The 26,431-nt window shown below is 38.8% G+C and overlaps 4 protein-coding genes across 10 annotated transcripts in view; all 4 read right to left on the reverse strand.

Moving 5' to 3' along the window:
* Positions 1–8,151, reverse strand: part of fmnl2a (formin-like 2a) — a 47,468-nt gene extending 39,317 nt beyond the window's left edge. For 2 of the 7 annotated variants that reach the window (XM_067515621.1, XM_067515623.1), the window contains exon 1: positions 7,498–8,151. In XM_067515621.1, coding sequence (XP_067371722.1) covers positions 7,498–7,611 — 114 coding nt within the window. In that variant the 5' untranslated portion in view covers positions 7,612–8,151. The remainder of the gene's footprint in view (positions 1–7,497) is intronic. The other 5 variants (XM_067515619.1, XM_067515620.1, XM_067515624.1 and 2 more) reach the window with 3 other exon arrangements.
* A 3,115-nt stretch (positions 8,152–11,266) lies between these two features.
* sumo3b (small ubiquitin like modifier 3b) lies at positions 11,267–15,657 on the reverse strand. Its single transcript, XM_067515630.1, has 4 exons — positions 15,499–15,657; positions 14,686–14,814; positions 14,464–14,535; positions 11,267–12,449 (listed from the first exon to the last, which is right to left on the reverse strand). The coding sequence occupies exons 1-4, from the start codon at positions 15,517–15,519 to the stop codon at positions 12,387–12,389; spliced, it is 285 nt and encodes a 94-aa protein (XP_067371731.1). The 5' UTR covers positions 15,520–15,657; the 3' UTR covers positions 11,267–12,386.
* A 354-nt stretch (positions 15,658–16,011) lies between these two features.
* On the reverse strand, positions 16,012–20,726 carry pttg1ipb (PTTG1 interacting protein b). The gene is made up of 7 exons (XM_067515629.1): positions 20,504–20,726; positions 20,003–20,058; positions 19,799–19,907; positions 19,504–19,606; positions 17,611–17,676; positions 17,129–17,175; positions 16,012–16,688 (listed from the first exon to the last, which is right to left on the reverse strand). The coding sequence occupies exons 1-7, from the start codon at positions 20,631–20,633 to the stop codon at positions 16,645–16,647; spliced, it is 555 nt and encodes a 184-aa protein (XP_067371730.1). The 5' UTR covers positions 20,634–20,726; the 3' UTR covers positions 16,012–16,644.
* A 527-nt stretch (positions 20,727–21,253) lies between these two features.
* The window catches only part of myo10l3 (myosin X, like 3), a 49,534-nt gene continuing 44,356 nt past the window's right edge, over positions 21,254–26,431 (reverse strand). Inside the window, exons 34-41 of the mRNA XM_067515632.1 lie at positions 26,122–26,245; positions 25,088–25,385; positions 24,785–24,992; positions 24,513–24,649; positions 24,189–24,312; positions 23,646–24,101; positions 23,204–23,395; positions 21,254–23,081 (exon numbers count right to left, since the gene is read on the reverse strand). Of these exons, the coding sequence (XP_067371733.1) occupies positions 22,977–23,081; positions 23,204–23,395; positions 23,646–24,101; positions 24,189–24,312; positions 24,513–24,649; positions 24,785–24,992; positions 25,088–25,385; positions 26,122–26,245 (1,644 nt within the window). The 3' untranslated portion in view covers positions 21,254–22,976. The remainder of the gene's footprint in view (positions 23,082–23,203; positions 23,396–23,645; positions 24,102–24,188; positions 24,313–24,512; positions 24,650–24,784; positions 24,993–25,087; positions 25,386–26,121; positions 26,246–26,431) is intronic.

Here is a 26,431-nt window from a genome sequence, read left to right on the forward strand (position 1 = left end):
CTTCCCTTTACTATTCAACAGCTGAAACAGGCTCCTGGATACCAGCACCCAAAGAAAGTTAAGTGACTGCTGTAATCATGTATGATCACACTGAAACCCTCTGAAATGCCACATTTTAGTAATTCCTTTGTTCTACATTACACCAAGCAGCCTCTGCCACCCAGGCAGCAGCACAGAAAATCAAAACGCCCCCAAAGGTGTGGATGTCAAAACTGAAATGAGAGCAACAATACTGATTGAAGCCCCAGCGGTTTTGACTCAGCAGTGCCTGTACACTGCCTAGAGACCTGTTCACACATAATCAGCTGACCTTCTGCTAGCCAGGCAAGTTGCCCCCAGGGTCTGCTTCAGGGGTTTGAGCAGCGCATTATCACTTAATAGCGCAGTACCTTACATTCCCTCTAAGAGCCTACTATGGCCAGAACTCTGGCTATTGCATCTCCCTGAGCTTTTCATGCTCAGCTCTGTTATGGCTAATTGGTGAGAGAGCATCCTGGGGCTCCAACGCAGCAGACACACACACACAGATCTGTGTGGTGGCCTCTAACAGCCTGCCGGATCTGGGTCCAGTGCCAGGCTCTATCTTAGGCTCTCCACAGAATAAAAAGCGGCTGTGTTCTCTGGGCCTGCTGCATGGGATTCAGCCACTGTCCACCCTCTGCTCCTCAGACAATATCCATTGTTTGGCTTTTTAATGAAGAAGAGTCAACATGGATAATCCAGGAAGGCTAGCTTAGTCACTTCGTGGGTCCCATGTTGGAGTGTAAGAGAGTGACGGGGTTGTGTGTTCACAGGGTTTGGTTGTGTCTTATGTTGGGGAAGGCAAATCATGAGCTTAAAAAAAAACTGCCAATTCCCAACTTAAAGTGTCTTTCAGGAAATAATAGATCAGAATCTTTATTGGCCGTCTGTAAGCACGTATACATTTTCACATATATGTTACTATGAATTTCAGGCTCTGCATCCCCCTTGGGCCCCCAAAGGGGGGCCCTCCAGAGCCAGTGTCTCGCTTAAGGATACACCTGGTAGGTAGGCTGGGATTTGATCCTGCAAATTTCTGCATTCTAGGTTGATGAGCTACGAGGCTGACGAGGCCACTATAGATAATTAGTCGGTTTCTATACCCTTTTTTATTTTTTCACTGATAAACAGATTCAACTCAAAAATAAGTGAGTGTGTTTAGTAATGTGTCACTATCTAGTTCCTGCTCTCAGTGTCAGTCACTTATCATTCTACAACCCCAAAGCACCCAAACCACATGACTCATGACTCCCATGAGGCTTGTCGGGCATTTTTAACTCAATGCTCTTTGATTTTTGAGTAACAGCCCTCAATGTTTCTCAGGATCAGAGTAGCGTTTCATCTCGTTATTCACTGGCAGGGCCTAATTATGGGGAAAAGCTAAGTAGCAACTTGGGTTGCTAGTCTTTTTCTCTTTCCAAAGCTGCTCTCTGTAACTCCACAGGGTTTGTGATCCACTGGTGCGTTAAGGAGGCCCGTTTCAAATTTACCAAAGTAACCAATTTGTGATCGATTATGCTACTGAATTCAAAACACATCCAGGGGACCTTAAATGGAATAGACCTGCTCTGTTTTATTAAAGTCTATCAGATTTTCTTTAAGATGAGCTGGTGGCTCAGGAGCTCCTAAATGACCTGAATGATCTTATCCAAGCAGTTTAAGCGGACTGGTGGTTCCAAGAGCACCACAGAGAATGAATGTGAAACATTAAACCTCACTGCAGTCTATTCTTTTTTTTTTTTTTTTAAGTCATATTCCAACTCCAGCCTCGGATCCTGTTGGAACCAGTTCTGTGTGACTCTCCAGAAACCATGGCAGGTTGGCAGATCAAAGCTGACCTCAAGAGAGTGACAGCACTTGGCCATTGTGGTCCTGCCCATTAAAAGAACAGGCTCACCAGTAACTGGGTAGGTAGGGTTCAGCCAAACTCTGTCCACTCATATCTCTTCAAGACCATAATACAACCACAACTCAACATTAACAAACAATGTCATGCTACTGTAATCATTGATTCAAGACCCGATACAGAATTGTGCCAAGGCAGCTCAAACTACATTCTGTACCCCTGCTGAAACCACTACAAATTTGAGCTTTAGATTAATATTACCTCATCTTATTTACCACGCAACAAGAATACCAAACCTGAAACCCTGTTGTTCCGGTTCAACAAGGTGAAATAAGGCACCAGAGTTATTTGGCCGCCCACAGCACACCTCAGAGCAGCTGGTCTGGAGATCAAAAGAAAGGAAAGGTACTCAACTCCTTGGCCAATCACCCTGGTCCCATTAAATTGGCTTTTAATAAACCGTTCTCCAGTGGGGACACAGTTCATGTCTGTCCTGCCACCTGGGAGTTGCCATACTCTAGGTGTAATGTAGCAATGATTCTGGGGACCTTACCTGTCTAAGGATGCAAGAATTTGTGACCATTCACATAGAAACCTTCTGGAGGCCCAAAGGGGGACTCTGCTCCAACCACTACCCTTCCCAGAAAGACCATGGTCCGAAAGATCCATCGACTTTGTTACCCACTTGCCTGACTCAGAAGGTCATCATAACTTTGGGGAACCACGTTTCCAATACAGTCCACTTTAATACCTTAGCTATTTTGCCTATAATCAGGGAAACTGCTGAAGTAATAGTTTGAAAGGTTTGAGAAGTGTCCTCAAGTCATTCCCATTTCTGGGCAGAGCTTTGTCAGGCTTTACCTTCAGAGAGAAAAGAGAGGGGCTTGCACAGGAGCTGGAGACTGCACTGCAGTGCCTCCAAGAACGTAGTATGGCTAAAGTATGTTAACAATCATTACCTTACCATAAAACTCTCCCTATTCCAGACTGTATATGGATACTAAGCATCCCTGTTCACCCATCAGGAAGCAGAAACAGCTGTTTTGTCTGCCCAGACCTGGAGGATGGCACAATACACTTTCCTCAAGACATTTTTCCTCAACAATACCTGAAATGGGCCAACCATAGACACTTGGCAGCAATCAGGTATTAAATCTACAAATATTGCTCCTTGTTTTGTGGAACCTTTTTCTATTACTACTGTGTCTAATCCAGTTGATTTGCAACCCTTAACAGCCACCTAACATTTTTTTAGGTGAAACATAGTTCTCTCATGCACAGCTTCAGACTTTTGCCACCTGCCCAGTTTATGGATGGCAGTCTTTTGTATTCAGTGCACCTGGATCTCTTGCTGAGATCCAGACCCCAGGCAGGGGGATCCATTACCTTGTGAATTGGGAGGGTTATGGCCCTAAGTAGCGTTCATGGGTCTCCACCCGGGACATTCTCAACCTTTTTTGTTATTACCCAGTTTTACCACGTCCACCTGGATGAGCCTGGTGGGACATAAGTAGATGTCTGTTGAGGGGGAGGTACTGCCACTCGCTTCCTCACCACATTGAAGACCGGTGGCTTTGCTACTTTAGAAAGTTGTGATACTCACCTGCTCCATCTTTCCAGGTAATCTCACAGTGTTGCTTGCTCCACCACTTGCGGTTATCAAATCCCTTCTAGTCACCTTGTCAGATCCGCCTGTGGGAATAGTCCCAGCCACTGGCCCCTTCACTTGCCCAAAGACTCCCCAACTTTTCATTACATCCACTTCTAATAAATAAAATTATAAAATATCTTCAAAATTCTATCTGGTTTCAGAGCTTTTAAGTCCAAACAGGCTCAAAAAGCATGTCATGCTTTTTACATATTATAGATCTTTTTTAAAGCTTAACAGACCTTTCAAAAGAGCCTATATTAACACAATAATGGAAAAAATAATAAGATTTTCTGTACACCATGCAGAATCATCAGGATTAAAGAGTTGTGGTTATATAATAGTTGTGATAGCATTACAGGTATTGAGCAAAATTAGCATTGATTTGTGAAATTTCTACCACCAAATGAATGTCTTCAACTGCTAGATAAAATATCTGTCTCTTTAGGGACCCAATTCTCCAATTCACCAGTAAGTTACGTGTCTTCATTTTTTGTCACAATACAAGTACAGACTTCAGCCTGGTTTTAACAACTTTGTTCATTTTGTTTAAGTACATGTAAAATGTTCAGGTTTCAGGTAGAACTAGTTTGCAGGTAAAAAAGCTCAGCTACTTTGGACCTGTCAATGTGAAAAATTAGACTTCAGCTGAACATGAAGGCTGGTAATGTGCTTAATCTGCAGAGTAAATTTTAACTGCAGTGCCTCACAACATAAATAACAGCAGTTTGTGGCACTTCAGCAGCCTTTAAATAAAGTAGATTAGATGTAATCTAGACAGACTATTGAGAAGAGCAGCAACAACAACAGCTAAGTCTACAGTCCAACCATATGGCATTTCAGCAAGTAATGGCTGCAAATTTCTCTGTTTCCCTGATAGCAGTGATGATATCCAGCAAACACTACAGCCTCAAGATTGAAGTGAATGGGATCCTGGATGTGGGTACAATTTAATTTGATGTCAACTCTGTGGTGAGCCTGAGCTGCATTCCTGTTACACAGTCATTCTCCTGTGGTTAAGTGTGCAGCATATAGACTATCTCATACTGTAACATGACTCAGAGGGTGATTGTAATATCATGTGCTTTTAGCCACTGCACACTATGGACTAAAAGAGAAAAACGACACTTTGAAGGTTTACTTGTACACTCTTGGTTTACTTATACTCTCTAAATGATGGGTAATTGGCAATCTGTGGGGAGTAAATCAATCAACCAGGTTGTCAATATGACCAGTCCAAAAGTGGACTTTGGAAATCAGTGTTGCCCTGTGCTGAGTAAACGTCAAGAGTGTCGGCCTCATCCTCACGTACAACCCATCTTCTTCTTGTAGACGTACTTATAGAAGACGTCAGTGCTATGGCAACGGCATGTGAGGTGCAGGCTCGCAAGTTTCCCAGAGTAACTACTGAGCCATTTCACACTAGATACTGAATTGGAGAGCAACAACTAAACTAGTAATTCACCCCACAAAAAGTCCAAAGCAAAGGGAAAGTCTTAACCAAATATAGTAAATTACTCATTGAAACAAGAGAATTTTATGCCTCTATAAAAAAAACGTGCCCTCAATCAGCATCTTAAACAATGAATGTTTGGGTTTAAACTGCACCTCTCTTCATGGCCGAGGTCACATGTGAACTCTTATCATGGCTAGAAGCCTTGCATTACAGTTAGCCGAGAGAGATTTATCAGACAGACACTTTAATGTGAGCATGTCATTTAATAGAAACTCACAACTCATACTGATCTCCTAAAGTGTGTCAAGTGCTGGTAACCTCTGACACCAGAAGAAAGAATGGAGAAGACAATAGGAGTTTTGATGTTTACAGGTTTTGTTTATAAGTAAGTTTCTAATATTAAGTTAATAATTGTTGTTATTAGATATTAGAGAACAATTAGGGCCTGGCTATGTATATGAGCCAGTGGGGGTTTTCACTGCGTTTGTTCTGTTTTGTTTTTTCTACAGTTGCTGTGTCATGAAAGGTTAAGTAGATTAAGGAGAGTATGTATAAAGGCGTATCGATGACATCATCAATGTCGTCACATGACTACCTTTGAAGTTTTTACCTGTGAAGTTTCCCTAATCAGTTGTCAAGGAAATGATTTAGTTATTGAAGCTAACAGACATATAGGTGTATTTATAGGTGTATATGTGGTCCACTCAAATAATGAAAATTACTAGTCAGTGTTTGGAGTGTAAAAACACACAACATGGACAATCAAATATAGTTACAGTATGTTCTTTATAAGACGTTCAGTGTTTTGAGAGCTAAATGCCTAAATGTAGTCATAACGTTCACAAGCCTTTTAATCCAAACTGTTCCCCACTGTGATCCAGGGCTCACCTGTTGATCAATACAGAGGGCAGAGTGCTACTATAATTTCTTTACCAATGAAAATTTTAATAGTTTTCCATCAAGTCCAATATTTATGGAATTTTAGAACCTAAATAGGTGTATTAGTTGTATTTCTACGGTTTCTTAAGGAAGGTATTAGCCAGATGATTCAATCTAAAAAACAGCGGGTGTTACGTGACAGGACAGAGCTTATCATTTCCAGATAATATCAGAAAATAAATCTCATCAGCACCCAAAACGACTTAATCAGTCCCTGTTCATCAGTCCATGTGAGCACTGATATGTTGGGATACAAAGGTATCATCCCAATCATCTGCTATTCAAACTGGAGTGAGGTCATTAGTCATACAGTGCCAATCAATAGAGCACACATTAGGGTTAAATGGCAGTAAGTGCTGTGATTATAGCACTAAATTCCTCGAATGCTGGAGGGCTTCCATCCCGCCAAGAGCTGAGGCTGAGGGAGCAGGAGAGCTCTTGGTTTGTTACAAGGCTTGACTATTCTGATAGACAGCGCAGGAAATCCTCAATTTAGACAGCTAGCCTTATTTTGAAAAAGCATTATGAGGATTGGTTTTGTAAACCAGATGTATGCATCCTAACAGTTTTCAGATCCCTTTTGTTCACCATAGACACCGGGTGCTTTTTGAAGAGGGAGAAGCCTTGATATACAGACACTGGAGGAACTAAGTGATTCTAACAGACATGATTAAGATGAAAACCCAAATCCCTCACTGGTGTGACGTCAATCCTTTGCTTACGACAAAGTCTGTTGCCTCTAGCGCAGAATGATTGTCATCAGTGTCTGACAAGCAACAACCTCAACACAATTTGACTTCCACCTAAACTTGATCCGCTTTTTGTAATGGGCTTATGGGCTAAAAGATCTGTGCCTCCAACATAAACAAAACAAAAAAAAAAAAAAATCTTGCTTGGTGACATAACAGAAAAGACAGAAAATAATCCTTGTCTTTGTCTCAGACAAGTTTACAATCACACAACTATAAAACTCAGTCAAATGCTTTCTCCATCATCAGACAATCCTCTCTGACCCACATTTTGCCAGCTCTCAAAATTCACCCCAACTTCACTGTTGAGCTGCGATCCTGGAAAGTCAGCAAAAGGTAGCAATAGCCCACAAAACTTCAGCAGTGAGCCAGCGCCAGGTCTCATAAAGTTTGAAAAAGGCCACCATAAAACCAATAATTTGCCATGTTATGACGGCAAGTGTCTCGTGTGACTACAGTAGGAAAAACTGCAGAAACATTGGGGATTGAATAAAAGAGAAAAATGAGAAGACTACTGTACAAACGTTTTCTATCTCATCGATTTAAGTCAAGAGACCAACATGCTGTACCAGAGGGGTGGATATATACACTTTAAATGGGAAACTTTAAAACTGATTTGAGTTCACCTTTACTTTAATTTGGATCACAATGGCCAGTAGAAAACATATCCAAACACTAAAACATGATGATGGACACTTTTTTTGTTGGAATACCTATTTTTTCTGAACAACAAAGAAAGGATAAACAGAGGTTCGATCTACAACCCGCTGTCCAGTCCCAGGACACTGAAACGCGGAGGGAACAAAGAGAAGATGAAAATAACTTTTTCTTTTCATACCAAAACGATTGCAAATCTTTCCTCCAGTTCACCTGGCTCCGGCATGGGCAGTTTCAGAGGCATGTTGTGTCCTCTGAGATCAGTGTGCTGGTCCATGCTCCCTGCGTTCCCCATGATTTCTCTTTGACCCAACAAGCACAACTTTTCAGCCCCTCGTCCACTTGAGAAAGTCTCCGCACGGCGTTAGGGAAAATATCCGCACGCCCTTTGGTTTGCTCAGTCGCCCTCGCAGGTTCGTCCCGGTCCTGGTTACTTCTTCAAAATAAAGCACATGTGAGGCAGGCAGCACGACGCGACGCGGCGGAGCCTCCGGTGAGGCATTTCCACGGCAGAAAGAGGACAGACCTGGAAAGTTGACGCGGACCAAACGGACCTTTCTACGCTGTTATCCGTATCTTGCACAATTTCGGCTCCACTCCCAGTCCGTAATAATGACGGCGAGCATGATTCACGGTTATTGCAATCCCCCGTCTACTTAGTTAGTCGTCAGTTAGCTGGTTTTCTTAATCCCTGCCCTGCTGACCAGCTAGTTAAAGAGGAGGGGGTCTCACGTCGCTCCCCACAATGAGCCCTTTCAGGGGGATAACCTCCCTCTTCTTCTTGGGGCGTAGCTCCTGAAAACCGTAGCTAAGGAGATGGATTTTTTTTTTGGATGTGTGTTGCATTGTGGTACTTTGAGTCCTTTGTGAAAGACAACTAACTTGGGTCCAAACGCCAAACCCCCCCCTCCATTACTGTGGAACAGGGGCCTCATGTAGTAAATGCAAAATTTCCTACTTTTGTATGTACATAGTTTGCATTAATGATGAATTTTCGATTATTGATAAGGCAAATTTACTACCACTGTGTACTAAAATTAATCCTGCTCAGAAATCTACAGGAACAGTAAGGATTTGTCTAAAACCAACACTGAATCTATTTTTTCCTCGTGTCTGATTCGTTGTCAGACTGCAGCCTGGATTAGCTTGTTCTCTTGTGCCACAGACCTGTGAGTGACATCTCTGGGCAGTGTTGAGGCCAGTCACATCGGTTTGGACAAGGTTTATGTCAACCACAGGTGGAGCAGTGTGTCTGGCTGATGTGTTTTTAATAGTTTTTAGAAAACAACGGAGGGTCTATAGCACGGACAAATATGCTAATCCAGGCTCATGGCTGACAAATAACACTAATGGAGTAGTTAAAATTCAGGTTTGGTGACAATACGATTCATTTTTTTTAAAAGGACCAAATTTATCACCTTGGGCCAATAAGAAAACATACAGCTTTGATTGCTGAATTGTCTTTTCCCCACTTGATTTGATTTCGATAAAAAATTGTAACGATGTCTTAAGTGTGAGTGTTGCATCTTAGTCTATATATTGTACATATTGTCTATATATTGAACTACAAAAATTTTTTAATAGGAGGTTTTGAAATGGCTCTAGTGGATTTTTGGAAAAATGTTCTAGCATTTCTCCACACTTGTATCTGAGGGTCTCTGATTTTCACATTTAGAGAATTCCTGAATTAAAGCAATCACTTGTAATCCAAATTTCCTGAATACTCAGCAGTGCTCCCACTTCCTTTGTTTACTGTAACAAAGCTAAAGAATTGCTGTATTAGCCTATTTTATTTACGAGAGGACAGTCATAGTCAGACATATATTCTGCTTCAAGATCTTCAACGTGTATAACAATGAAATCTGATCTCCTGACAGGGTGGAGACCACAAAGAGGGTGACATCAGCATACAGAGCTCTGGACATGATCCAGGGGTTATCCAGATGCACAGTGGTTTCATTCAGGCTGCTGGAGTGATTCAATAGGGGAGGGTGTCGTATCTGAGGTTTAGTTGGCTGGACACGCTGAGAATGCGCAACACAGCTAACTCCACTCATACAAGGATTATATGCTCGAAATTACATTGATATGCCATTTGCTACAGATTCTGTTTGTTCTGGTATTCTGTCAAAAGTTGGTCACGTAACACAGGAAGAGTTCACCTACCATTGGCATTAGCCAGTGTATAGATCATTGAGGGTATATAACAAATGAGGAGCATGCTCACAGTGATGTAGGGCCACAAGGTGGACATAATGATTTGAAATGCTGTTTAACATTTAATTTAGGAAAATGCATAAAGATCCAATTTCAGGACATAAACCTAATGAGTAAAGCTTGTGTTTCTTGTGCAAAGAGCATCATTTTGAAAGCAGCAGTATATACCTTTCCTGAATGGTTTTGAAAAAAAAAATCCTTCATAAATATGTACCAAAAACTAAATGACAGACAAATTGGGACTATTTGTGTTCCCAGGTATCTGGACGTGGTGGTTATGTAGCCTTGTGAAGATTAGCCAAGATTTATGTGCCATGAGATCACTATGGTGTAGGACACTGATATCCTCACACAGGAGCCCACACACACTATAACCTGACAATAATCATGCATTCCTATTCTACATACATTTAATGCATGTGACTGTAAAGTTAGATTTAATCTATTAACCTGCCAGAATAATAAACAAGTGGTCCTTACTGACAGCAGAGCAGCACCTCACATGTCGTTGCCATAGCACATAAAGCTAGACAATCAATTAGCTTTAAAACAGCAATACAAACTTTCAAATTACTCTGTTTTGTTACCTCACATTGGTTCCTGATACATGGGGACACAGCAACAGTAAAAACGGGAACCAGTGGACCAGGAGTCTCTCCTGTTACTGTGTGTATGCTGTACTGCTTATCCATGTTTGTGTTGCATTGTATTGTAGATACAAAAAGTTTTTCAGCAGTTTCATTAGGATCTTCTATTTTTGAATTTGAAAAAACAAAAACTTGTTACATTAGTTAGAAGTTACATTAAGCTTTCCCATTATTTCTAAGCTTCGTCAGCACAACACAACAGCTTTACTTTTGTAGTGCAGCACTTCGACAAACAACATATTCCCCCAGGACATTAGAAACCGGGACACCTTGCAGATGCATCTCTGTGAGGTCTGGGGAAATTTAAATTGCCTCAGATATCTCCACAAGGAAATATAAAATGCGAGGGAGATGCCAAAAATAAAGGCAGCGCACAATCAGAGCACTGTGTGGGGTACAGGGAGTTCATTTGGCTGTTCAGTTAAGTAACATCTGTGAAATAAAACTCTTAAATAAGAGGACACTCGTGAAGTTATGGTAATCACAAGACTGAGAAACAAATGAGTCTCTGTTTTGCAATTTAAAAGCTAGAGATTTCAGTGATTCAAGTGGGGAGCTCCAGCAAAACAGCGAGGGAGGTATGAAAAAGATCACAGGCAGCAACGATAATGGGAAAAAGCAGATAAAAATCTAAAGAGCCAACAAGTTAAGCATGTTCACCAGATTGAATACAGAACTGTCTCTACCCCCAACCCTCCATCATAGCAATCACAGTGAAACTACTAGAGCTACTACGGTTGGCCCATTTAGGACCTCAACAAACACCTTTGGAGCCAATGTAGCTTGCTTCACATTGATCATTTTGATTTTTACAATGGCAGCTGAACTACTGAAATTTCCCTTTAGGATCAAATACTATTTATCTGGAGATGCAAACTTACTTCCAAGTACAAGCAGTGGTCCTCTGGGTCTCCAGAACAACAATGCCCTCTAATGTATGCAAGATGTATTGCCCAATCTAGGGGAGAACGTTATTAAAAGAAGCTTTGCCTCATCTTCATGTTCAAAGATGTGAATGTCAAATTATTTGTCATTGTCATTACCGAAATATTCATCTATCATATATAAATATATAATGCCACTAGCTGAGTATCAAACTATATTTATTGTATACAGTATAGGGACAACAAATCATGTACAAAAAAAAAGAAAAAAAAAGCGAAAAATCTTGCAAAGTGAACATTTAAAATGAATGTGTATGGTAATATATAGAGTGATTTCTATCAATACACAAACTCAGTCCAACAAACTAACCTGTCAATGTGGAGAGATTTTAGACAAATACATCCCAACTGGATTGATGCAATATTTGTACAACATAATAAAATCAAATTAGATAGTCCTTAATATATGAACTGCTAAAGATGACATGTTTAGAATCCTAAACTATACAGTAAAGATGGAGACAACCATTAGCGAGATCTTACATATATATGCTGTATATTTACCAAACCTTTGCATAAATGAACACTAATTATGTAGCATTTTTGGTCCAGAAACATTACCATACTTTATTTACCATTCAGTAAAATCTGTGCTGAGTGTGACAGTATTGAGGTAAACCGTCCATATGGATCTTTTGGCACACATTTCTTCCCTTAGCAAATGCAGAAGGTAAGGGGCATGGATACAGATTAATAATAATAATAATGATTAAAAAAAAAAAAAAAAAAAAAAAAAAAGGTTAACATGAGATACATACCATAACTTGTTTCTTAAAGAGAGCGACCACTGCCTTTTATCCAGTAGTTTTTATCCAAAGCACTCCTATAAAGGACTTGAATTAAAATAGCTGAGCACATCCTGATTTTAAATGTTTACACAAAAAAAAAAAAAAAAAAACATTTTGGCAAAGCTGGACGTCATCTCAACATCAAAAGAACATGTTTTTCATGATAAGTCACCTAAATTTGGGATGTGTAATTACTCAGCTATACAATATGAATTAGCATTACTGTGGAAATTTGTTTAAAAAAATGACCCTGCATCTCCAACTTTTAGCATTTGACTCAATGAAAAACAACTCAATTTTCCTTTTGTTGTGGACAGCCTGACAATAAGTCAAGCACTGAAAAAAATAAATGGGGAAAAGGGGAGGGGAGAAAACAAAACAAACACATATAACAAAACAAAAACAAACAAAAAAAAGAAAAGAAAAAAAAAAAACAAAAGTGGACGTTCTTCCACAGCAGAGTGCATATCCTACTTAATGGATGCCTCCTGTCTGTTGCTGAAATACATCAATAGTGTCCTCATCCTCCATCTCAAGCTGTAGGAGAACAAAACACATTTGCATGTTAGTCTCGTAACACAAAAGTACATGTATTCTACAGGAAACAACTTTAAAATGTAATATTTATGCTAAATAATGTAGAACTTTTTATAGAAGCCAAAAGCTAATAAAATTGGTGTAAACTTAGCCATCATTTAACTTGGTTTTGTTAAAACACAAGATTTTTACTCAAAATGTATGTTCTTAGCACTTGAAATATTTAAGACCCCAGTAAAACAGAATAAAACACTGTGCAATAAGCAAAAGTGCGTTTTAGATTCACCAACGTAGCCACTGGTGCCTTGATGACAACTCCACAACATAAGCAATATTTTAAATAGCTTAACAGGATAGTCAGATGTGTCTTGCCATTAATTTGTAGAGAAGTAGTAATAGTTAACAGCAAATGGCTCTAAGTGACCACTGTCATAATCCACACTATAAAAAGAGTAAAGAAAACACTCAATTACTTTAAGACTTGACTGAACTGCAAACTCAGAAATTCCCAAACAGCCACACAGATTAGAGCCTAACCAACATCAGTCTGTTATTGTTAAAACCACTACTAAAAGAAACCAAAAAAATAGAATTATCTGGCCAAGAAAGACAAGGAATTGACATTAGTTATTGTAATCTGTGGTGTTTAAGAGGAGCTGAAGTGACATTGCGCAAAGCATAAGATACTTTACTACTACTTTAAAGAATCTAAAAAAGTGAAACATTTTGTAGTGTTTATGATTTCCACTTAACTATATTTATAATATCATAGTTGTGATGTCTGCAGTATCAGTATGTTATCTAGAAAATAGAAACCCCCCCAAATAATAATAATAATAATAATAATAATAATAATAATAGAGACAGCCTCTACTGGTAGTAGAAGTGATAGCACATCATTACATGTATAAACAGTTTTAAGTGGTAAATTAGGTTAATCAGAGATCAGCTATGAGATATCATGGTGGGATACACCTGCTTAATAGTACCCAGAAAAGAATCCTGCCTCAAAACAGTACAGTTTTTATTAACTTACACAAAGTAACTTAGGAAAAACAGCACTGCATAGTTGAGTTTTTTTTTTTTAATCAGCCAAGACACTGAAAAGATCCAAACCTGAGTATTGGTCCCATTTATACTTAAGTATTACGACTACTAAACATTTTTAAAATAATATAGTATGCATTAACCTGTCACATTAGAGCAAGTAGGGAACTCTGCTGAATGATTGTTTATACTGTTTATACTAACAGCCTCAGCAAATGAAAACAAAAGGTTTACAGCAAAACTCTGAAGATTTTTAATTACCTATGTTATAGTTATCCTAAATGTGCTGCTCAATCACAATTGGGCTTTCTTGCAGACCATGAAGTTCACCTCTGTTTCAAAAAGCTTCACAGTGAGACCACAATGCCCAGCTGATGCAGAATTTATAGGTCTGATACTGTGAGCCAAGTGGTCAGAACTGATTAAATGTTTTGGATGAGAGAAGATGTCTTCAAGAACTACAAGCAAGTTCACTTGCCACTAAACAGCAGTTTGGGTCTACACCAATAGATTTTACATTAAAGCCTAATGACCTGGTGTTTCCAGATGTGCAAGCAAGCACTTCAAGCAAGCACTTCAAGCAAGCATTGATTTTGTTTTAAAATTAACAGTTCCACCCCAAACATGCCATAACATGTTTAAAATAACTCAGCTTTCAATATAGTATAGACACATTTTTTAAAACACAAGCAAAGTATTAAATGTAGATTAACTCCCCTAATGAAAATCAGGACAGCTGAATATGTAAATATTGTTAGGATTAAAGGGTAAAAAATAAAAATAAAAACTTTTGAGCAAAGTAATTTTCTACTTTTGCTGTATATCATTTTGACAAGGCAACAAAATAATAAAAATACAAGCAAAACATATTGGGGGACTGGACTATTCTACCTTCAAAACCAAAACAAAAACTGTTTACAGGATAGAACTACTAAACATTTAGTTCAGTTTAGTTCATTTTACCAACCTGTGCAGGTGTGTCGGTTTCATTAATTGGCTGGCCATCAAACCTAAACCTTATCTGACGAATTGACAAACCCTGCAAAATGAAAAGAAAATACAGAGAAAAAAAAGTTAGAGAGGGTGTGTTGTCTAACACCAAAACATAAACAAAACCAGAGTTATATTGTAGATGTCACCAATGTATCTCAGACATACATGACCACGGGGAATGAGTTGCAGATTGTACCTGTCTTTCGCAGTACGCCTTCATTAATTTGCTGAGTGGCGTGTGCCTTTTGATTTTGAACTGTACGACTGACCCGTCCTGACCAGCTACCTTGAGGTTAATGTGGTCGTTCTCAGTCTTCACTCCTTCCTGCAACACACACACACACACACACACACACACACACACACACACACACACACACACACACACACACACACACACACACACACACACACACACACACACACACACACACACACACACACACACAAAAAGCGTCAGCAGCAGAAACGTAAAGCTACCGGTGTCCACTAACGTCAGTGCAACGCTAACCATTTTAGCTACAACGGCAGCAAACTGAAACTAACGGTAGCTAAAGCTAATTCACAGGACAAGCTTGGTCCCCGGGCAGGGATCACCGCCTGAAACGCTCCACACAGCTTTCGACGTTTAACTGTTAGCATAGCGATGCTCAATTTGGCGCAGATTATAGGTAAGAAGGATAAAAAAAAACAATCATTCATTTCACTCCCCTGGCGCATACCGACATTAGCTGGCACTGTTCAGTTTAATAGTAACGTTAAATCAATGGTCAGTATTAGCCTATGCTGATATTGGAGGAACAGTACAAGCACCAACCTGTGCACATAAATCCAACACATCCGCAAACTGGCCAACCTTTGTTTTCCATGTCTACCCGCTCAAAATGCGCTATCTGTAGCCTAACAGCGGCGCTAGCTTAGCAGAGTGTGCTAACGTTGACTTACAACAGGCATCTTTGGCGGTTAGCAGTGAAAATAAAGCTATTTCTTTGAGGAAGACAGCACTAACCTTCGGCTTTTCTTCAGACATTCTGCCGTTTTTTTGGAAATGTATTAATAACGTGGAGTCAGACTGTTGATGGTAAAGCGGGTTTCCAAGCTCCTCTGGCTCTTTCGTTTGGGACAGGAGCGCGCACCGATTTTTAAAATCTTATTCGACCAAATGGGTCACGTGCTCCACCTTTAGTCGGGGCCGCAGATACGTGACCGCGCGTCCTAATTTGCGCATCCCCGTGAGTTTGGTTAGTCAAAAGCGCACTACTGCAGTGCAACCCTTTGGCCAGGGGCATACATGGAACTGCAACTCCAAGTAGTTAACGACACCAGGATGCTGTCGAGTTTTACTGTCTAACTGGGGCAACCCTGTAGGCATCCCCCCAAAATACAATGTTATAACAATTCTAAATGAGTATTCATTATATTATGGATGTCACAGTACTTCAGTATGTAGCTCTTAGGGAACTGTATAAGTGTCCTATGTTGTTTCCTTTGCGAGGCTTAAGGGCAAAAAAAAGAGACAAGATATATTTTATTCATTTAATTGTGAAATTATGGTCACAATTTCAATTTCAACAACAACTAAGCAAAATTTAAATGCCTTCCATGCTATTCAAAAACATCTTTTATCCAATAAATGTCTCAATTCTGATACCTAACACATGAAATAGCAAATCCTTGTGGCATAACAGGTTACAAATTAACTTTTTATATAAAAATAAATGCGTAACTTTAGAGGTAAGTAATAATCAGTAAACGATGTCCATTACAGTGTGAAAATGAAACTGCTAGCACTGATCAGCGCTGGGGTTGGAAATTCTTACAATAATGCATTTTATGTAAACAAATGTTTGCACGTCATGGTGGAAAAGCATGACAGCTTTGGAAAGGAAAATTTGTTATATCAACAATTTTTTTAATAATTGTTCAATAGAACAAGAAATATTATTAACAGTGACGTGTATAAAACATTTTAAAAATTAGGTGAACAGATCATGTTTAAAATATAGTGCAAACTTAAAAACATATTAGTGACATTTTGTGCCACGGAATCCAGATATCACAGTTTATCATATGCTATTTGTACGCTCATATCAAAGTTACTGGCATCAACAAGATAATCGTAATGGATTTTTAAAAGTCTTCACTAAGATTCTTCTTAATGATCATCCATACGTGCGTATGGGTTATCCTTTGCCAGACCTGTAAAGAAGAGAGAGCACAAAGTATAATCAAGAGTGCATGCAAACATTTCACTTTCAAACAATTAGACATATGAAATACTTGTTAATTCACATTTATTTATAGTTGAATATGTTTGTAACTGTGGATTAAATGCAACTATTTCCATAATCCTTGTCTTTCAAAATCACCTAATCTACAAATAAAGATGAATTCATGTCTACCATATATGTACAGATTTGTTTTTTCCAGTAGATGGCACTACTGGACTAATTTGGTTTTAAGTTTATGTCTTTTTGATGATTCTATTTATACTGGTCCCTTGCTTCATCTACGTCATCATTTATGTTTTTATAGATTACATTTTATAATAATTTGTAATTAATTTTGCAAATGTTTTGTCATCAGTATGGGCAAATTAAGCCACTACATTTTATTAGCCCAAGTTAAATGTGTTTCACCATATTTCTGCCTGATTTCATCATGCCTCAGCTGCATTTCTGTTCTCCTATAATGGGAAGAAACAAAGACAAATTGTTAGACAACAGAGAACACAGTGGGTATTTGGAATTTTGATTCTGGTTTAAGGATCATCACAACTATCTACTATAAAAATAGATTCAAACATCTATTAAATTAATAATCTAGGTGAACATGCTTGATAATTAATGAACAAAAATAATATTTAAACACTGAACAAACATAATTGTAAAACAGTGTTGGTGCTTACTGAGGTATGTGCTAAAGATGAAGACAACAGTCTTCTGTGTGCACCTTTTTTAAAAGGTGAAAAAAGTTTTGGTGTATCTTGCAGCCTTAATCACAAATATTTACATATCCATGCTATTGCAATGTTTATTTAGACAAGATAGTGAATGGATTATTGCTATAATGCTAGCACCAAGTTAATTGAGATTTGTATAGCTATATTATCAACCTTTACCTGGCTTTCTGGCGATCTTTTCTTGCATGTTTTTGTCGCTCCGCCTTTGCATCTTCTCTTTTGTTTCTGGAATTTGAAAGAATGTTATTACTCATTATAGTTGCATTATACAGCCCCAATTCCAAAATGTTGGACAAATGTATAAAACATAAATAAAAACAGAATCCAATGATGTGTAAATGTCATCAAACCATATTTTATTTACAATAGAACATAAACAACATATCAGATGTTGAAACTGAGATATTTTACCAATTCATGGAAAATATTAGCTCATTTTGAATTTGATAGCAGCAACACATCTCAAAAAAGTTAGTAGAGAGGGATGTTTAGCATTCTGTAGAATCTCCTCTTCTTTTAACAACTGTCTGTACGTATTTGGGAAGTGAGGAGACATTCTTGTCTGATCCAGGATTCTAGCTGCTCTACAGTTCCCTGCCTTTGTTAACGGATTTTTTATTTTATGATGTGCCAAATATTTTCTACTGGTAAAAGGTCTGGACTGGAGGCAGGCCAGTTTAGCACCTGGTCTCTTCTCCTGTGAAGCCATGCTGTTGTGCTGGATGCAGTATGTATCTACTCTATGTACTTTTCATCATTGATGCTGCCTTTCCAGATGTGTAGGCTGCCCATAGGCACTAATGCCCCCCAGGCTTTTGAACTGTATGATGATATCAAGCTGGATGGTCCCTCTCCTCTTTAGTCTGCAGGACACGGGGTCCATGGTTTCCACTAACAATTTAAATTATTGATTAATCAAACCACAGAACAGTTTTCCATTTTGCCTCAGACCATTTTAAATGAGCTTTGGCCCAGAGAACATGGTGGCGTTCTGTATCGTGTTCACATGTCTTCTTCTTTGCATGATACAGCTTTAACTCACATTTGTGGATTTCACAGCAAACTCTGTTCACAGACAGTGATTTCTGGAAGTATTTCTGAGCCCATGCAGTGATGTCCAGTAGAGAATCAGGCCTGTTTTTAATGCAGTACCGCCTGAGGGCCCAAAGATCACATGCATCCAGTTTTGACCTTCAGCCTTGTCCCTTGTGCACAGAGATTTGTCCTGATTCTCTGAATCTTTTGATGATCTTATATACTGTGTATGGCGGGATCTTCAAAGTCTTCGCAATTTTTCATTAAGAATAATTTTTCTGAAATTGTTCCACAATTTTTTGACGCAGTTTGTCATGGATTGGTGAACCTCTGCCGATCTTTACATTCCAGAGGCTCTGCCTCTCTGAAATGCTCCTTTTATATCCAGTCGTGTTACTGACTTGTTGCCAATTAACCTAATTAGCTGTGAAATGCTCCTCCATTTTTTTTTTATTTGTAGCAATTCCTTTTTAGCCTTTTGTTGCCCCATTTCAACTTTTTTGACATGTGTTGCTGCCATCATATTCAAAATTAGCTAAGATTTTTAATGAAATGGTAAAATTTTAGTTTCAACATCTGATATTATGTTTCTGTTCTATTGTGAATAAAACATGGGTTGATGATTCAGTTTTTATTTATATTTTCACATCTTCCCACTTTTTTTGGAATTGGGGTTGTACCACTTTATATTGCAATTTAAGTGGCAATAATCTTTGCTTGAGAAGTTAAGTGTGATGTGCTTTGATTTTAAACTTTTACAACACTATTAATATAAGTTAATCAGTAATAAATCAAATGTATTAATGCCTCCATTTCATCCAACATACATTTTGAAATTGACACATTTTTACAAGAAGATAGATTGCTGAGCTAAAGTGTCGTCATAAATTTTGGCAGGCTTTTCGTGACAGCGGTATCAGCCTAGCCTTGCAGAAAAACAACCCATTGTATTCCTCAGCCTCCTTCTCCTTCCACATTTGAATTCACAGCAAACACTTCATGTGACTTAATGCTTACCCAATTCTTTCACACTTGCAGCAACAGAAGTAGCAAACAAGAATGGCAATAATGATAATGCCAGCGAGCACTGACATGCTGATGATCAAAATCTGGAAGTTTACTTTAAATTAAATGGAGACACACAGAAAAAGAAAAATACAAACAAACTGTGAGCTTTGCATCCACAAGTACACACAGTAAAGGAATAAGCTCTATAATTGTTTTCTAAGAGTCTCACTTGTATCTGAAATATCAAACCAAAGTATAAATCACGATTGCAGCGTTTAGATATGTAAAGTTTGATAAGTCTTACCCCAACAGAGCCCCCATCGTGCATCAGACAAAGGACACACACTGTTGGGTGGCAGGACGTTCCTTACTGGGTAGTCAATGCATTGTTGGGTTGGTATGCACCACAAACACTATAAAAATTACAGCAACAGACACTACTGGCTATTTTTGGTTTTCATGGCAACACATCTTAACTAGAACTACTTCAGTATTTGGTGATACTTACAGTCACATTCTGCAGGCACTCAGCACAGCTGGTGTTCGATCTCAAGGCACAGGGAGCTAAAGCAGAGAGGAGTTACAGTGTGTTGTAAATGTTATAGGGAGGGGGGGGGGTTCTAACTCCCCTTTTAATGTATAGGGTCCAGTATTCCTGTAAATATAGTTACTAGAAAGCAAATCAAAGCAAAACGCTACGCGAAATTTATTTTCTGCCCACAGTTATGAACAAGGAGCAACATGGCTTTCAGCAAGTTGGCCCAGAGGTAACGGTAATTAAATTCATACATTTTCCACAATATCCAGCAAGAAAAGCTAGCTAAGCGATACTTTTTGTACAATTCAGCAAATATATCTTTTGTAAACTAATGTTTAACATAGGCCATGTCTATTCATTGAGACGATTACTTTGCTTTAATGATTTATGAAAAGCCAGTTTGCTGCCGTCATGTGACAACCTCCTGACTGGATAAAACAATGCACATCAGCTAAACTAAAGAAAACTTACTGTGGGCCGGAGAAGGAGTCGATGTCTGTGCCTCTGCGGTTATGAAACCGTAGAGAAAGAAAACAGCAACAATGAACGAAGCTCTGCAAATTCCCAACATTTTGAGGCGAGTGAAACCCACCGACTTCATGGAAATAACGATCAAACGCAAAAAAAATTGTAAAAGTGACGGGTGGACCTCCAGTTTACGATGAGGTGACGTCACGGGCTCCTGACACCCGTGGCATAATACAGCTGCCCCCCGGAAACAATGTTGTATTATTGTCACAGGCATGTACAATATGTGCCTGTAAGATATTTTCAGTAAATAAAAGTACAGCCTGCGGTACTCTCTAAAAAGCGGGGGCCGATGTAGAATATTTAAAAAATATATGCTTTGCAGGGATATCTGCCTAGGTGCTACTGCCACAAAATTATATTGTGACGATTTATATATAAAACCTTAACTGTACATCATAATAAAATGTTATCTATTTATAATGATCGTGATCTACTTCAGTCTACTTCAGTCAGGTCTCCTTGTGCTATAAGAAATTACTTACTTCTAGAACAACAACAAATGTGTCTGCCCTGCAGTTTTTCTTTTTCTAGTTGTTTTGATCAAGCTTCACTATCCAGTCCGTTATCAAGTGTTTTATTATTTAGTCAAACAATCTTGAATAAGTGAGATTATTTTAAGTAGTATTATTTTAAGTCATGCCTTCATCAAGGGATGCACAGGGATCAAAAAACACATCAACAATCACAGAACAGTTTTTGAAATACAATAATTTATTAAAGCATCTTTAAATTCTGATATAAAACATTTTCTGATTTTTCTTCTTCCAAACAATCAGAAATTTCAGAAATACAGTCATAGTCAATGGCAAGATCAGTTTCTGGTGTGGCCGCCGGCAGCTAAACCAGAACGCCTAAGTGTGTATGATCAGAGAGAAATGGAAGACAGTAATGCAATGTGAGGTAAATACTAAGCTCATTATGTTTGGCTCTCACTCTTAAACTATACTGTTGGCTGCTTGGGATAGCCTTTAATCCTTTTTGTACATTTTTATTGGCCTAGGAGAGAAAATGTTCTCTGGTTAGCAAGAGTTGAGTTGAGCATATTTGGTTCTCTGGGCAACTTACGTTGTTTTATGTTGACAGACACTAAGAAACAGGGCACAGAATGGAGAAAATCAATTGTAAACTATAAACAATTTATCTGTTTTAGAATTTTGTTTTGATTTTTGTGTCTCTGACTGAACGAACTAATCACAGAAAAACAATGTATTACCAAAACCACATCAATACATTTCACTTCTTAGCATAATTTTCTAATGCTTTGACAATTCAATATATAAGTATCCCAACCTCATCTGGCCTTCGGTCACAGAGACACCGAACAGACAATATAATGCTCAGTTCTTAAATGGATCCTAGAACACCAGTTTCAGACACAGAACAAACACAGAACATTAAGTCCGAATCAACTCACTGCTGAGTATTTGTTTTAGATCAAAAGCTCAAATAGTTCAACTGACTTAAGTACTGGTGCCTTTTAAGATAATGCAGTGGTTACATACGTTGCATCTATGTGATGCAGTGGTTGTTGACACCGACTCTCTTTGTTTACGGCATTTATTTAACTTAGAGGCCAGATTTCTTTTTTAAGATAGGGATGTGCTTTCATTGCACATGTACATATGGGAGCAATAACTACTTCTATCCAACACACTCACCCTAAAGTTTATATTCCATTCCTAAAAGGCCACGTCTTCCCTCAGACTATTAGTCCAGAAGAGCTACAGTGAAAACTTAAATAAGGCAGGATAAGGAGATAATCTCCTGTGGATGATGACAGTTATCTTAACCTGAGGCAATCTCCGTTCCGGAGAACATTCATTTCAGTGGGCCACAATAATGCGTAGGGAAAAAAAACACTTGAATCAAAGTGACTTAGTTAGTCTATATTGGTTGTTTTAACATGTTTTTTTTACACAACTTAGAATATAGGTTTGAAAGACATTTACCATTTTTGAAAATAAGAATAAATCTAATTTTGAATTATTTTCTGGATTTGGAAAAAAAAAGAGCATGTAAGCTCATTTAACTTTCTCTGGATATTTAATTAAATCAACCTAAGGATACCTGGATTAGATTTCAAGTAACATGAGGGAAATGACCAGAGTAAATAATGTGACTTAACATGTTTGGAAGGGAAGCAACACTCTGTAAAAGGTGACTGTAAAGCTTAAAATGGTGCAGATGCTAGATGTTCCTGCATTTGCCACAAGCTGTAAAGATATGACAATTTTTGTGTCTCTATAGAAATAAATCTTTCTGGTTGGAGTTTTCGTTGATATGCTCCGAGACACCGTCTCTGTCAAAGCTTATTGTTCCTCTTTTCATCACTTCACATCTTCTCTCCATTTCTGCTTGTTATAGTTCGGGTGACCTGTAAGCTGTGTACATTTCACAAGTCCTGTACAGTCAATCACCTTATCCAGTTGCTTCCATAACTGGACACAGACTTCACGCTGCACCGCTTCTTCACTATCATGTTTATGTAAGCTTTCATGATCTTTGTGATCTCTCCAACCTGGAATGTACAGATGAAATGATGAGTCAGAAGTGATCACAATGCTGTGATTTAGGTTATGCTCTGATGAATCCTGAAATGAACATACTGAATATACTTGCTACAGAAAGTATAGACAATACCTGTGGTGTTTCAAAAAACATTTCTCTCTCATCCACTGTGATCTTGTAGGTGCAGGGCTGCGGAGCCCCAAAGAAGATAATGTGCTCATATGGGAATGTCTCCAGAGGCTTGGGCTCTCCTCTCTTGTAGACAGAGACATTCTCAGCACTCACACTCAACCACAGATCATGAGGAAAGCCTCCTTCTTTGCACTACAAAAAATAGTACAGTGAATACAGAATCTTATATGGTTTGTATTGATTTGTATTGTATTTGTATTGATTGTATTGGTTTGTATTGTTTGTATTTATCGGGTATCAATTCTTTTTTGATGTCATTATACAATTCAGCATTTCTGCTATTATTTATTATCGTTTGTAAGTTACAGCAGGCCACCAAGTCAGTTCTTAGAGCCACAGCAATCATTGACCAACCATCGAAAGACATGCATATAGAACTTACCTCAACATCAAACAGAGTAGATCCATATCCAGGCCACTCTTTGATAATGGTCATGTATTTGAGCATGGCCTGGTGCTGGTCCAGGCCTATGAGCCGAGACCACTTCTCTACGATGCTAGCCCTGGTGGCAGACATCTCCTCCTTGATCCACATCTCCAACATCTGCTCTTCTTCCATGCGCTGCTTCTTCATTGAACCTGTCTTCAACCCCCGACGCAGCGTCCCATCCAGGAAGCTAGTCCTCCGACGCTCCAGAGTTTGTCCTGACCCTGAGGCTCCACCCACCTTGGTAAACTGCAGGATGCGATTGCGCAGGCGGCCCACAGGGTAGACATTTTCCAGGCTCCAGGTAACCCGCGCTTTATCTCCATTCAGAAATTGCAGACGCAGTGCAGCCAGGTGCTGCAGGGTTTCCTCATGTGCAGGAAAATGTCCACGGGTTAAACTTTCATGGGCCTGAGGGACAAAAATCATTACATTGTGTTCAACAAACATTAGACTTGCAACTTGTGATTAAAATATAACACAATTAGCAGAACACACCTGTTCAAACATGAATGCAAACTCCACTCCTTCCTTTGGCATGCTCTCAACATCCAAGAAGCAGTAGAGTTTGAAATAAAGTTTCCACTGGCCTTCATCCTCAGCTTCCTCACTTCCAGCCAGTCTGGTAGAAAAAACAGAAAAAAAAAAGATGTTACTTACACATCTTTATTATGTGATGTCCTTCCTGTAATAGTTTCTTAAATTTTTATCACATCCTGACAACATATTTTTATGTATCTCAGGCGTTTTATTTTGTAATTTTAATAATACTGTCAAACAGAACATGTAGAAAGTAATAGAAAGTAACCAGTGTGCATGTACCTTTCAAATTTTGCCAATACATCAGCCACAAGGACCCTGCTTTCCACAGCTCTGTCAATAGTTTTGTTGTGTTCAAAGAGTGCAAACATATTCCTGCTGTCCTCCATAGCCAGACCTCTGATTAGCTTCTCCACCACCTGAACAAAGGAGGGCAAGATAATAAGAACTACAATGTTTGGTTTCTCCTATTGTATGTAACTATAGCCTAAAACAAAAACTAATGTCCTTCAGTTTATTTAAAGAAGCATACATAGCTTTGACACTTTGCCTACCTCTCCAGCAGTGGTGTGTGAGTTAATGGAGATCTTGCAGGAGCCTCCACCGTGGCAGTATACTGTGGTTGTCATTTCCTGTCTGGTAAGCAGTGCCATAATTTCCTCTTGGGAGGGAACAAATTCTCTGGTCTTGGTCTTCTTTAGAGACTCGCCAATGAAGTGGGCAAACATTTCAATCTCTGTACCAGGGAAGACCTCCTTGATCCTGAAAAAATGTTAAACAGAACAGTGAACAAAAGCTTTTAACCAGTTATAATCTTGCAACTAAATAAAAGCAGAGAGTCCAAAAGTGGCCCATGCCTTTTGAGATGAAACTTGAGGTAGCGTAGGATGCCTCGGCTGGGCAGGAAGGTGCAGCACATACAGGTCAGGAGATGCCAATGGGCACGATTGGCAGGACTGTTGGGATGTGGGACATGGTTGGTTTGTTTGATCAGCTGACAGTAAACCTCATCTCGTAATGGCCTCAAGTCTTGACAGGTCTGCAGGATTCCCTGGATGATTGGCACAGGGTCTGAAACTGCCTCCATTTCCTGCAGTGAGTTGAAGATCTTCACAGCCTCATCCTGCAGGCTGGTATAACCCTTTTCCTTTTGCACTAGGAGAAAGGGCGATAGAGAGGGGTAAGATTAACTTTAAGACACTTGGCTTTATTATCTGCCCTCAGTAATGACAAGTTAAACTACAACTGAAGACACAAATATTTTATAATACTGACAGGGTGACAAAGGCTTTAAGTTGTTGCCTTCTTGTTTTTTTACTCTTTTGTGATGTTTTGGCTTAGGCCTCACCAGGGTCCAAAAAAAGAAAATAGAATAAAGTAGAAAAAGACTTCTCCAAAAAACATACAAGGCACCCTATTGTGTAATTACACTCTCAGCAATCAAGTCATCGTTTATGCCTCCTGCATTGTTCTCGTCTTACTTTTCAAATTATGGCACCAATTTGTGGTCAAATCCAAAAACAAATGACAATATCTTCAGAACAATAGTACAGATCAAAGTCAAAGAATAAACATAACCAACTAAAACAAACCTAACTTGTAAGAAAACATCTTGTGGTAAGTGTGTCCGAAGCATACTGTATAATTATTAGTTTGACATATGTTTTTTAGCTAGAGAAAAGAATTCGTCTTTGGATAGTTCTCGTCCTTCAAGTCATCATCAAATAAATAAATGAAAAAATAAATCTACTTTTTTATTAAGAAAAATTACAATTTCATAAAATGGGAAAATGCATGTACACGCATTGTAGGAGTAATACTAAGTGCTTCTGGTGCCCTTCTTTCATCAGAACTAACAACATCAAAAGTAACTGTTGGCCACAGAACTCACAATGGACGCTGACATCTCCATACGGTAGAGGTAGAAGAGGGGAGTGCAAAGGATGCTGGGTATATCTCAGGATGGGGTTCCTCCAGTATGTCTGCTCTACAGCTTCCACATTTAAACTGCTCTCCTGGACAAATCAAAAACTGGATCAGAAAGTGTCTTCACAGCGAAGTAGAGCATTGTTAAAAAGGAAGAGTGTACTAAAGTGCATTGATCAAATCAGATTAGAAAAATCACAGAAAGAAATTGGAGTGTTGTAGTAATGTTATTGTTGCAGCAAAGTTGGAAAGCAGCTAAACCTGAGGAAAAGAAG

The sequence above is a fragment of the Channa argus genome, chromosome 9 (genome assembly GCF_033026475.1).
Source record: "Channa argus isolate prfri chromosome 9, Channa argus male v1.0, whole genome shotgun sequence".
Classification (NCBI taxonomy): domain Eukaryota; kingdom Metazoa; phylum Chordata; class Actinopteri; order Anabantiformes; family Channidae; genus Channa; species Channa argus.

Coding starts and splice junctions, on each gene's coding strand:
- sumo3b (XM_067515630.1), bottom strand. CDS start 15,519: ATGTCTGAAGAAAAGCCGAAG. Junction 14,815..15,498: donor TGTCTGAAGAAAAGCCGAAG/GTTAGTGCTGTC, acceptor TGTGTGTTGCAG/GAAGGAGTGAAGACTGAGAA. Junction 12,450..14,463: donor AAACCGACACACCTGCACAG/GTTGGTAAAATG, acceptor GTTCTCCTACAG/CTTGAGATGGAGGATGAGGA.
- pttg1ipb (XM_067515629.1), bottom strand. CDS start 20,633: ATGAAGTCGGTGGGTTTCACTCGCCTCAAAATGTTGGGAATTTGCAGA. Junction 19,908..20,002: donor AGTGCCTGCAGAATGTGACT/GTAAGTATCACC, acceptor TAATTTTTATAG/TGTTTGTGGTGCATACCAAC. Junction 17,176..17,610: donor AAAGATCGCCAGAAAGCCAG/GTAAAGGTTGAT, acceptor TTCCCATTATAG/GAGAACAGAAATGCAGCTGA.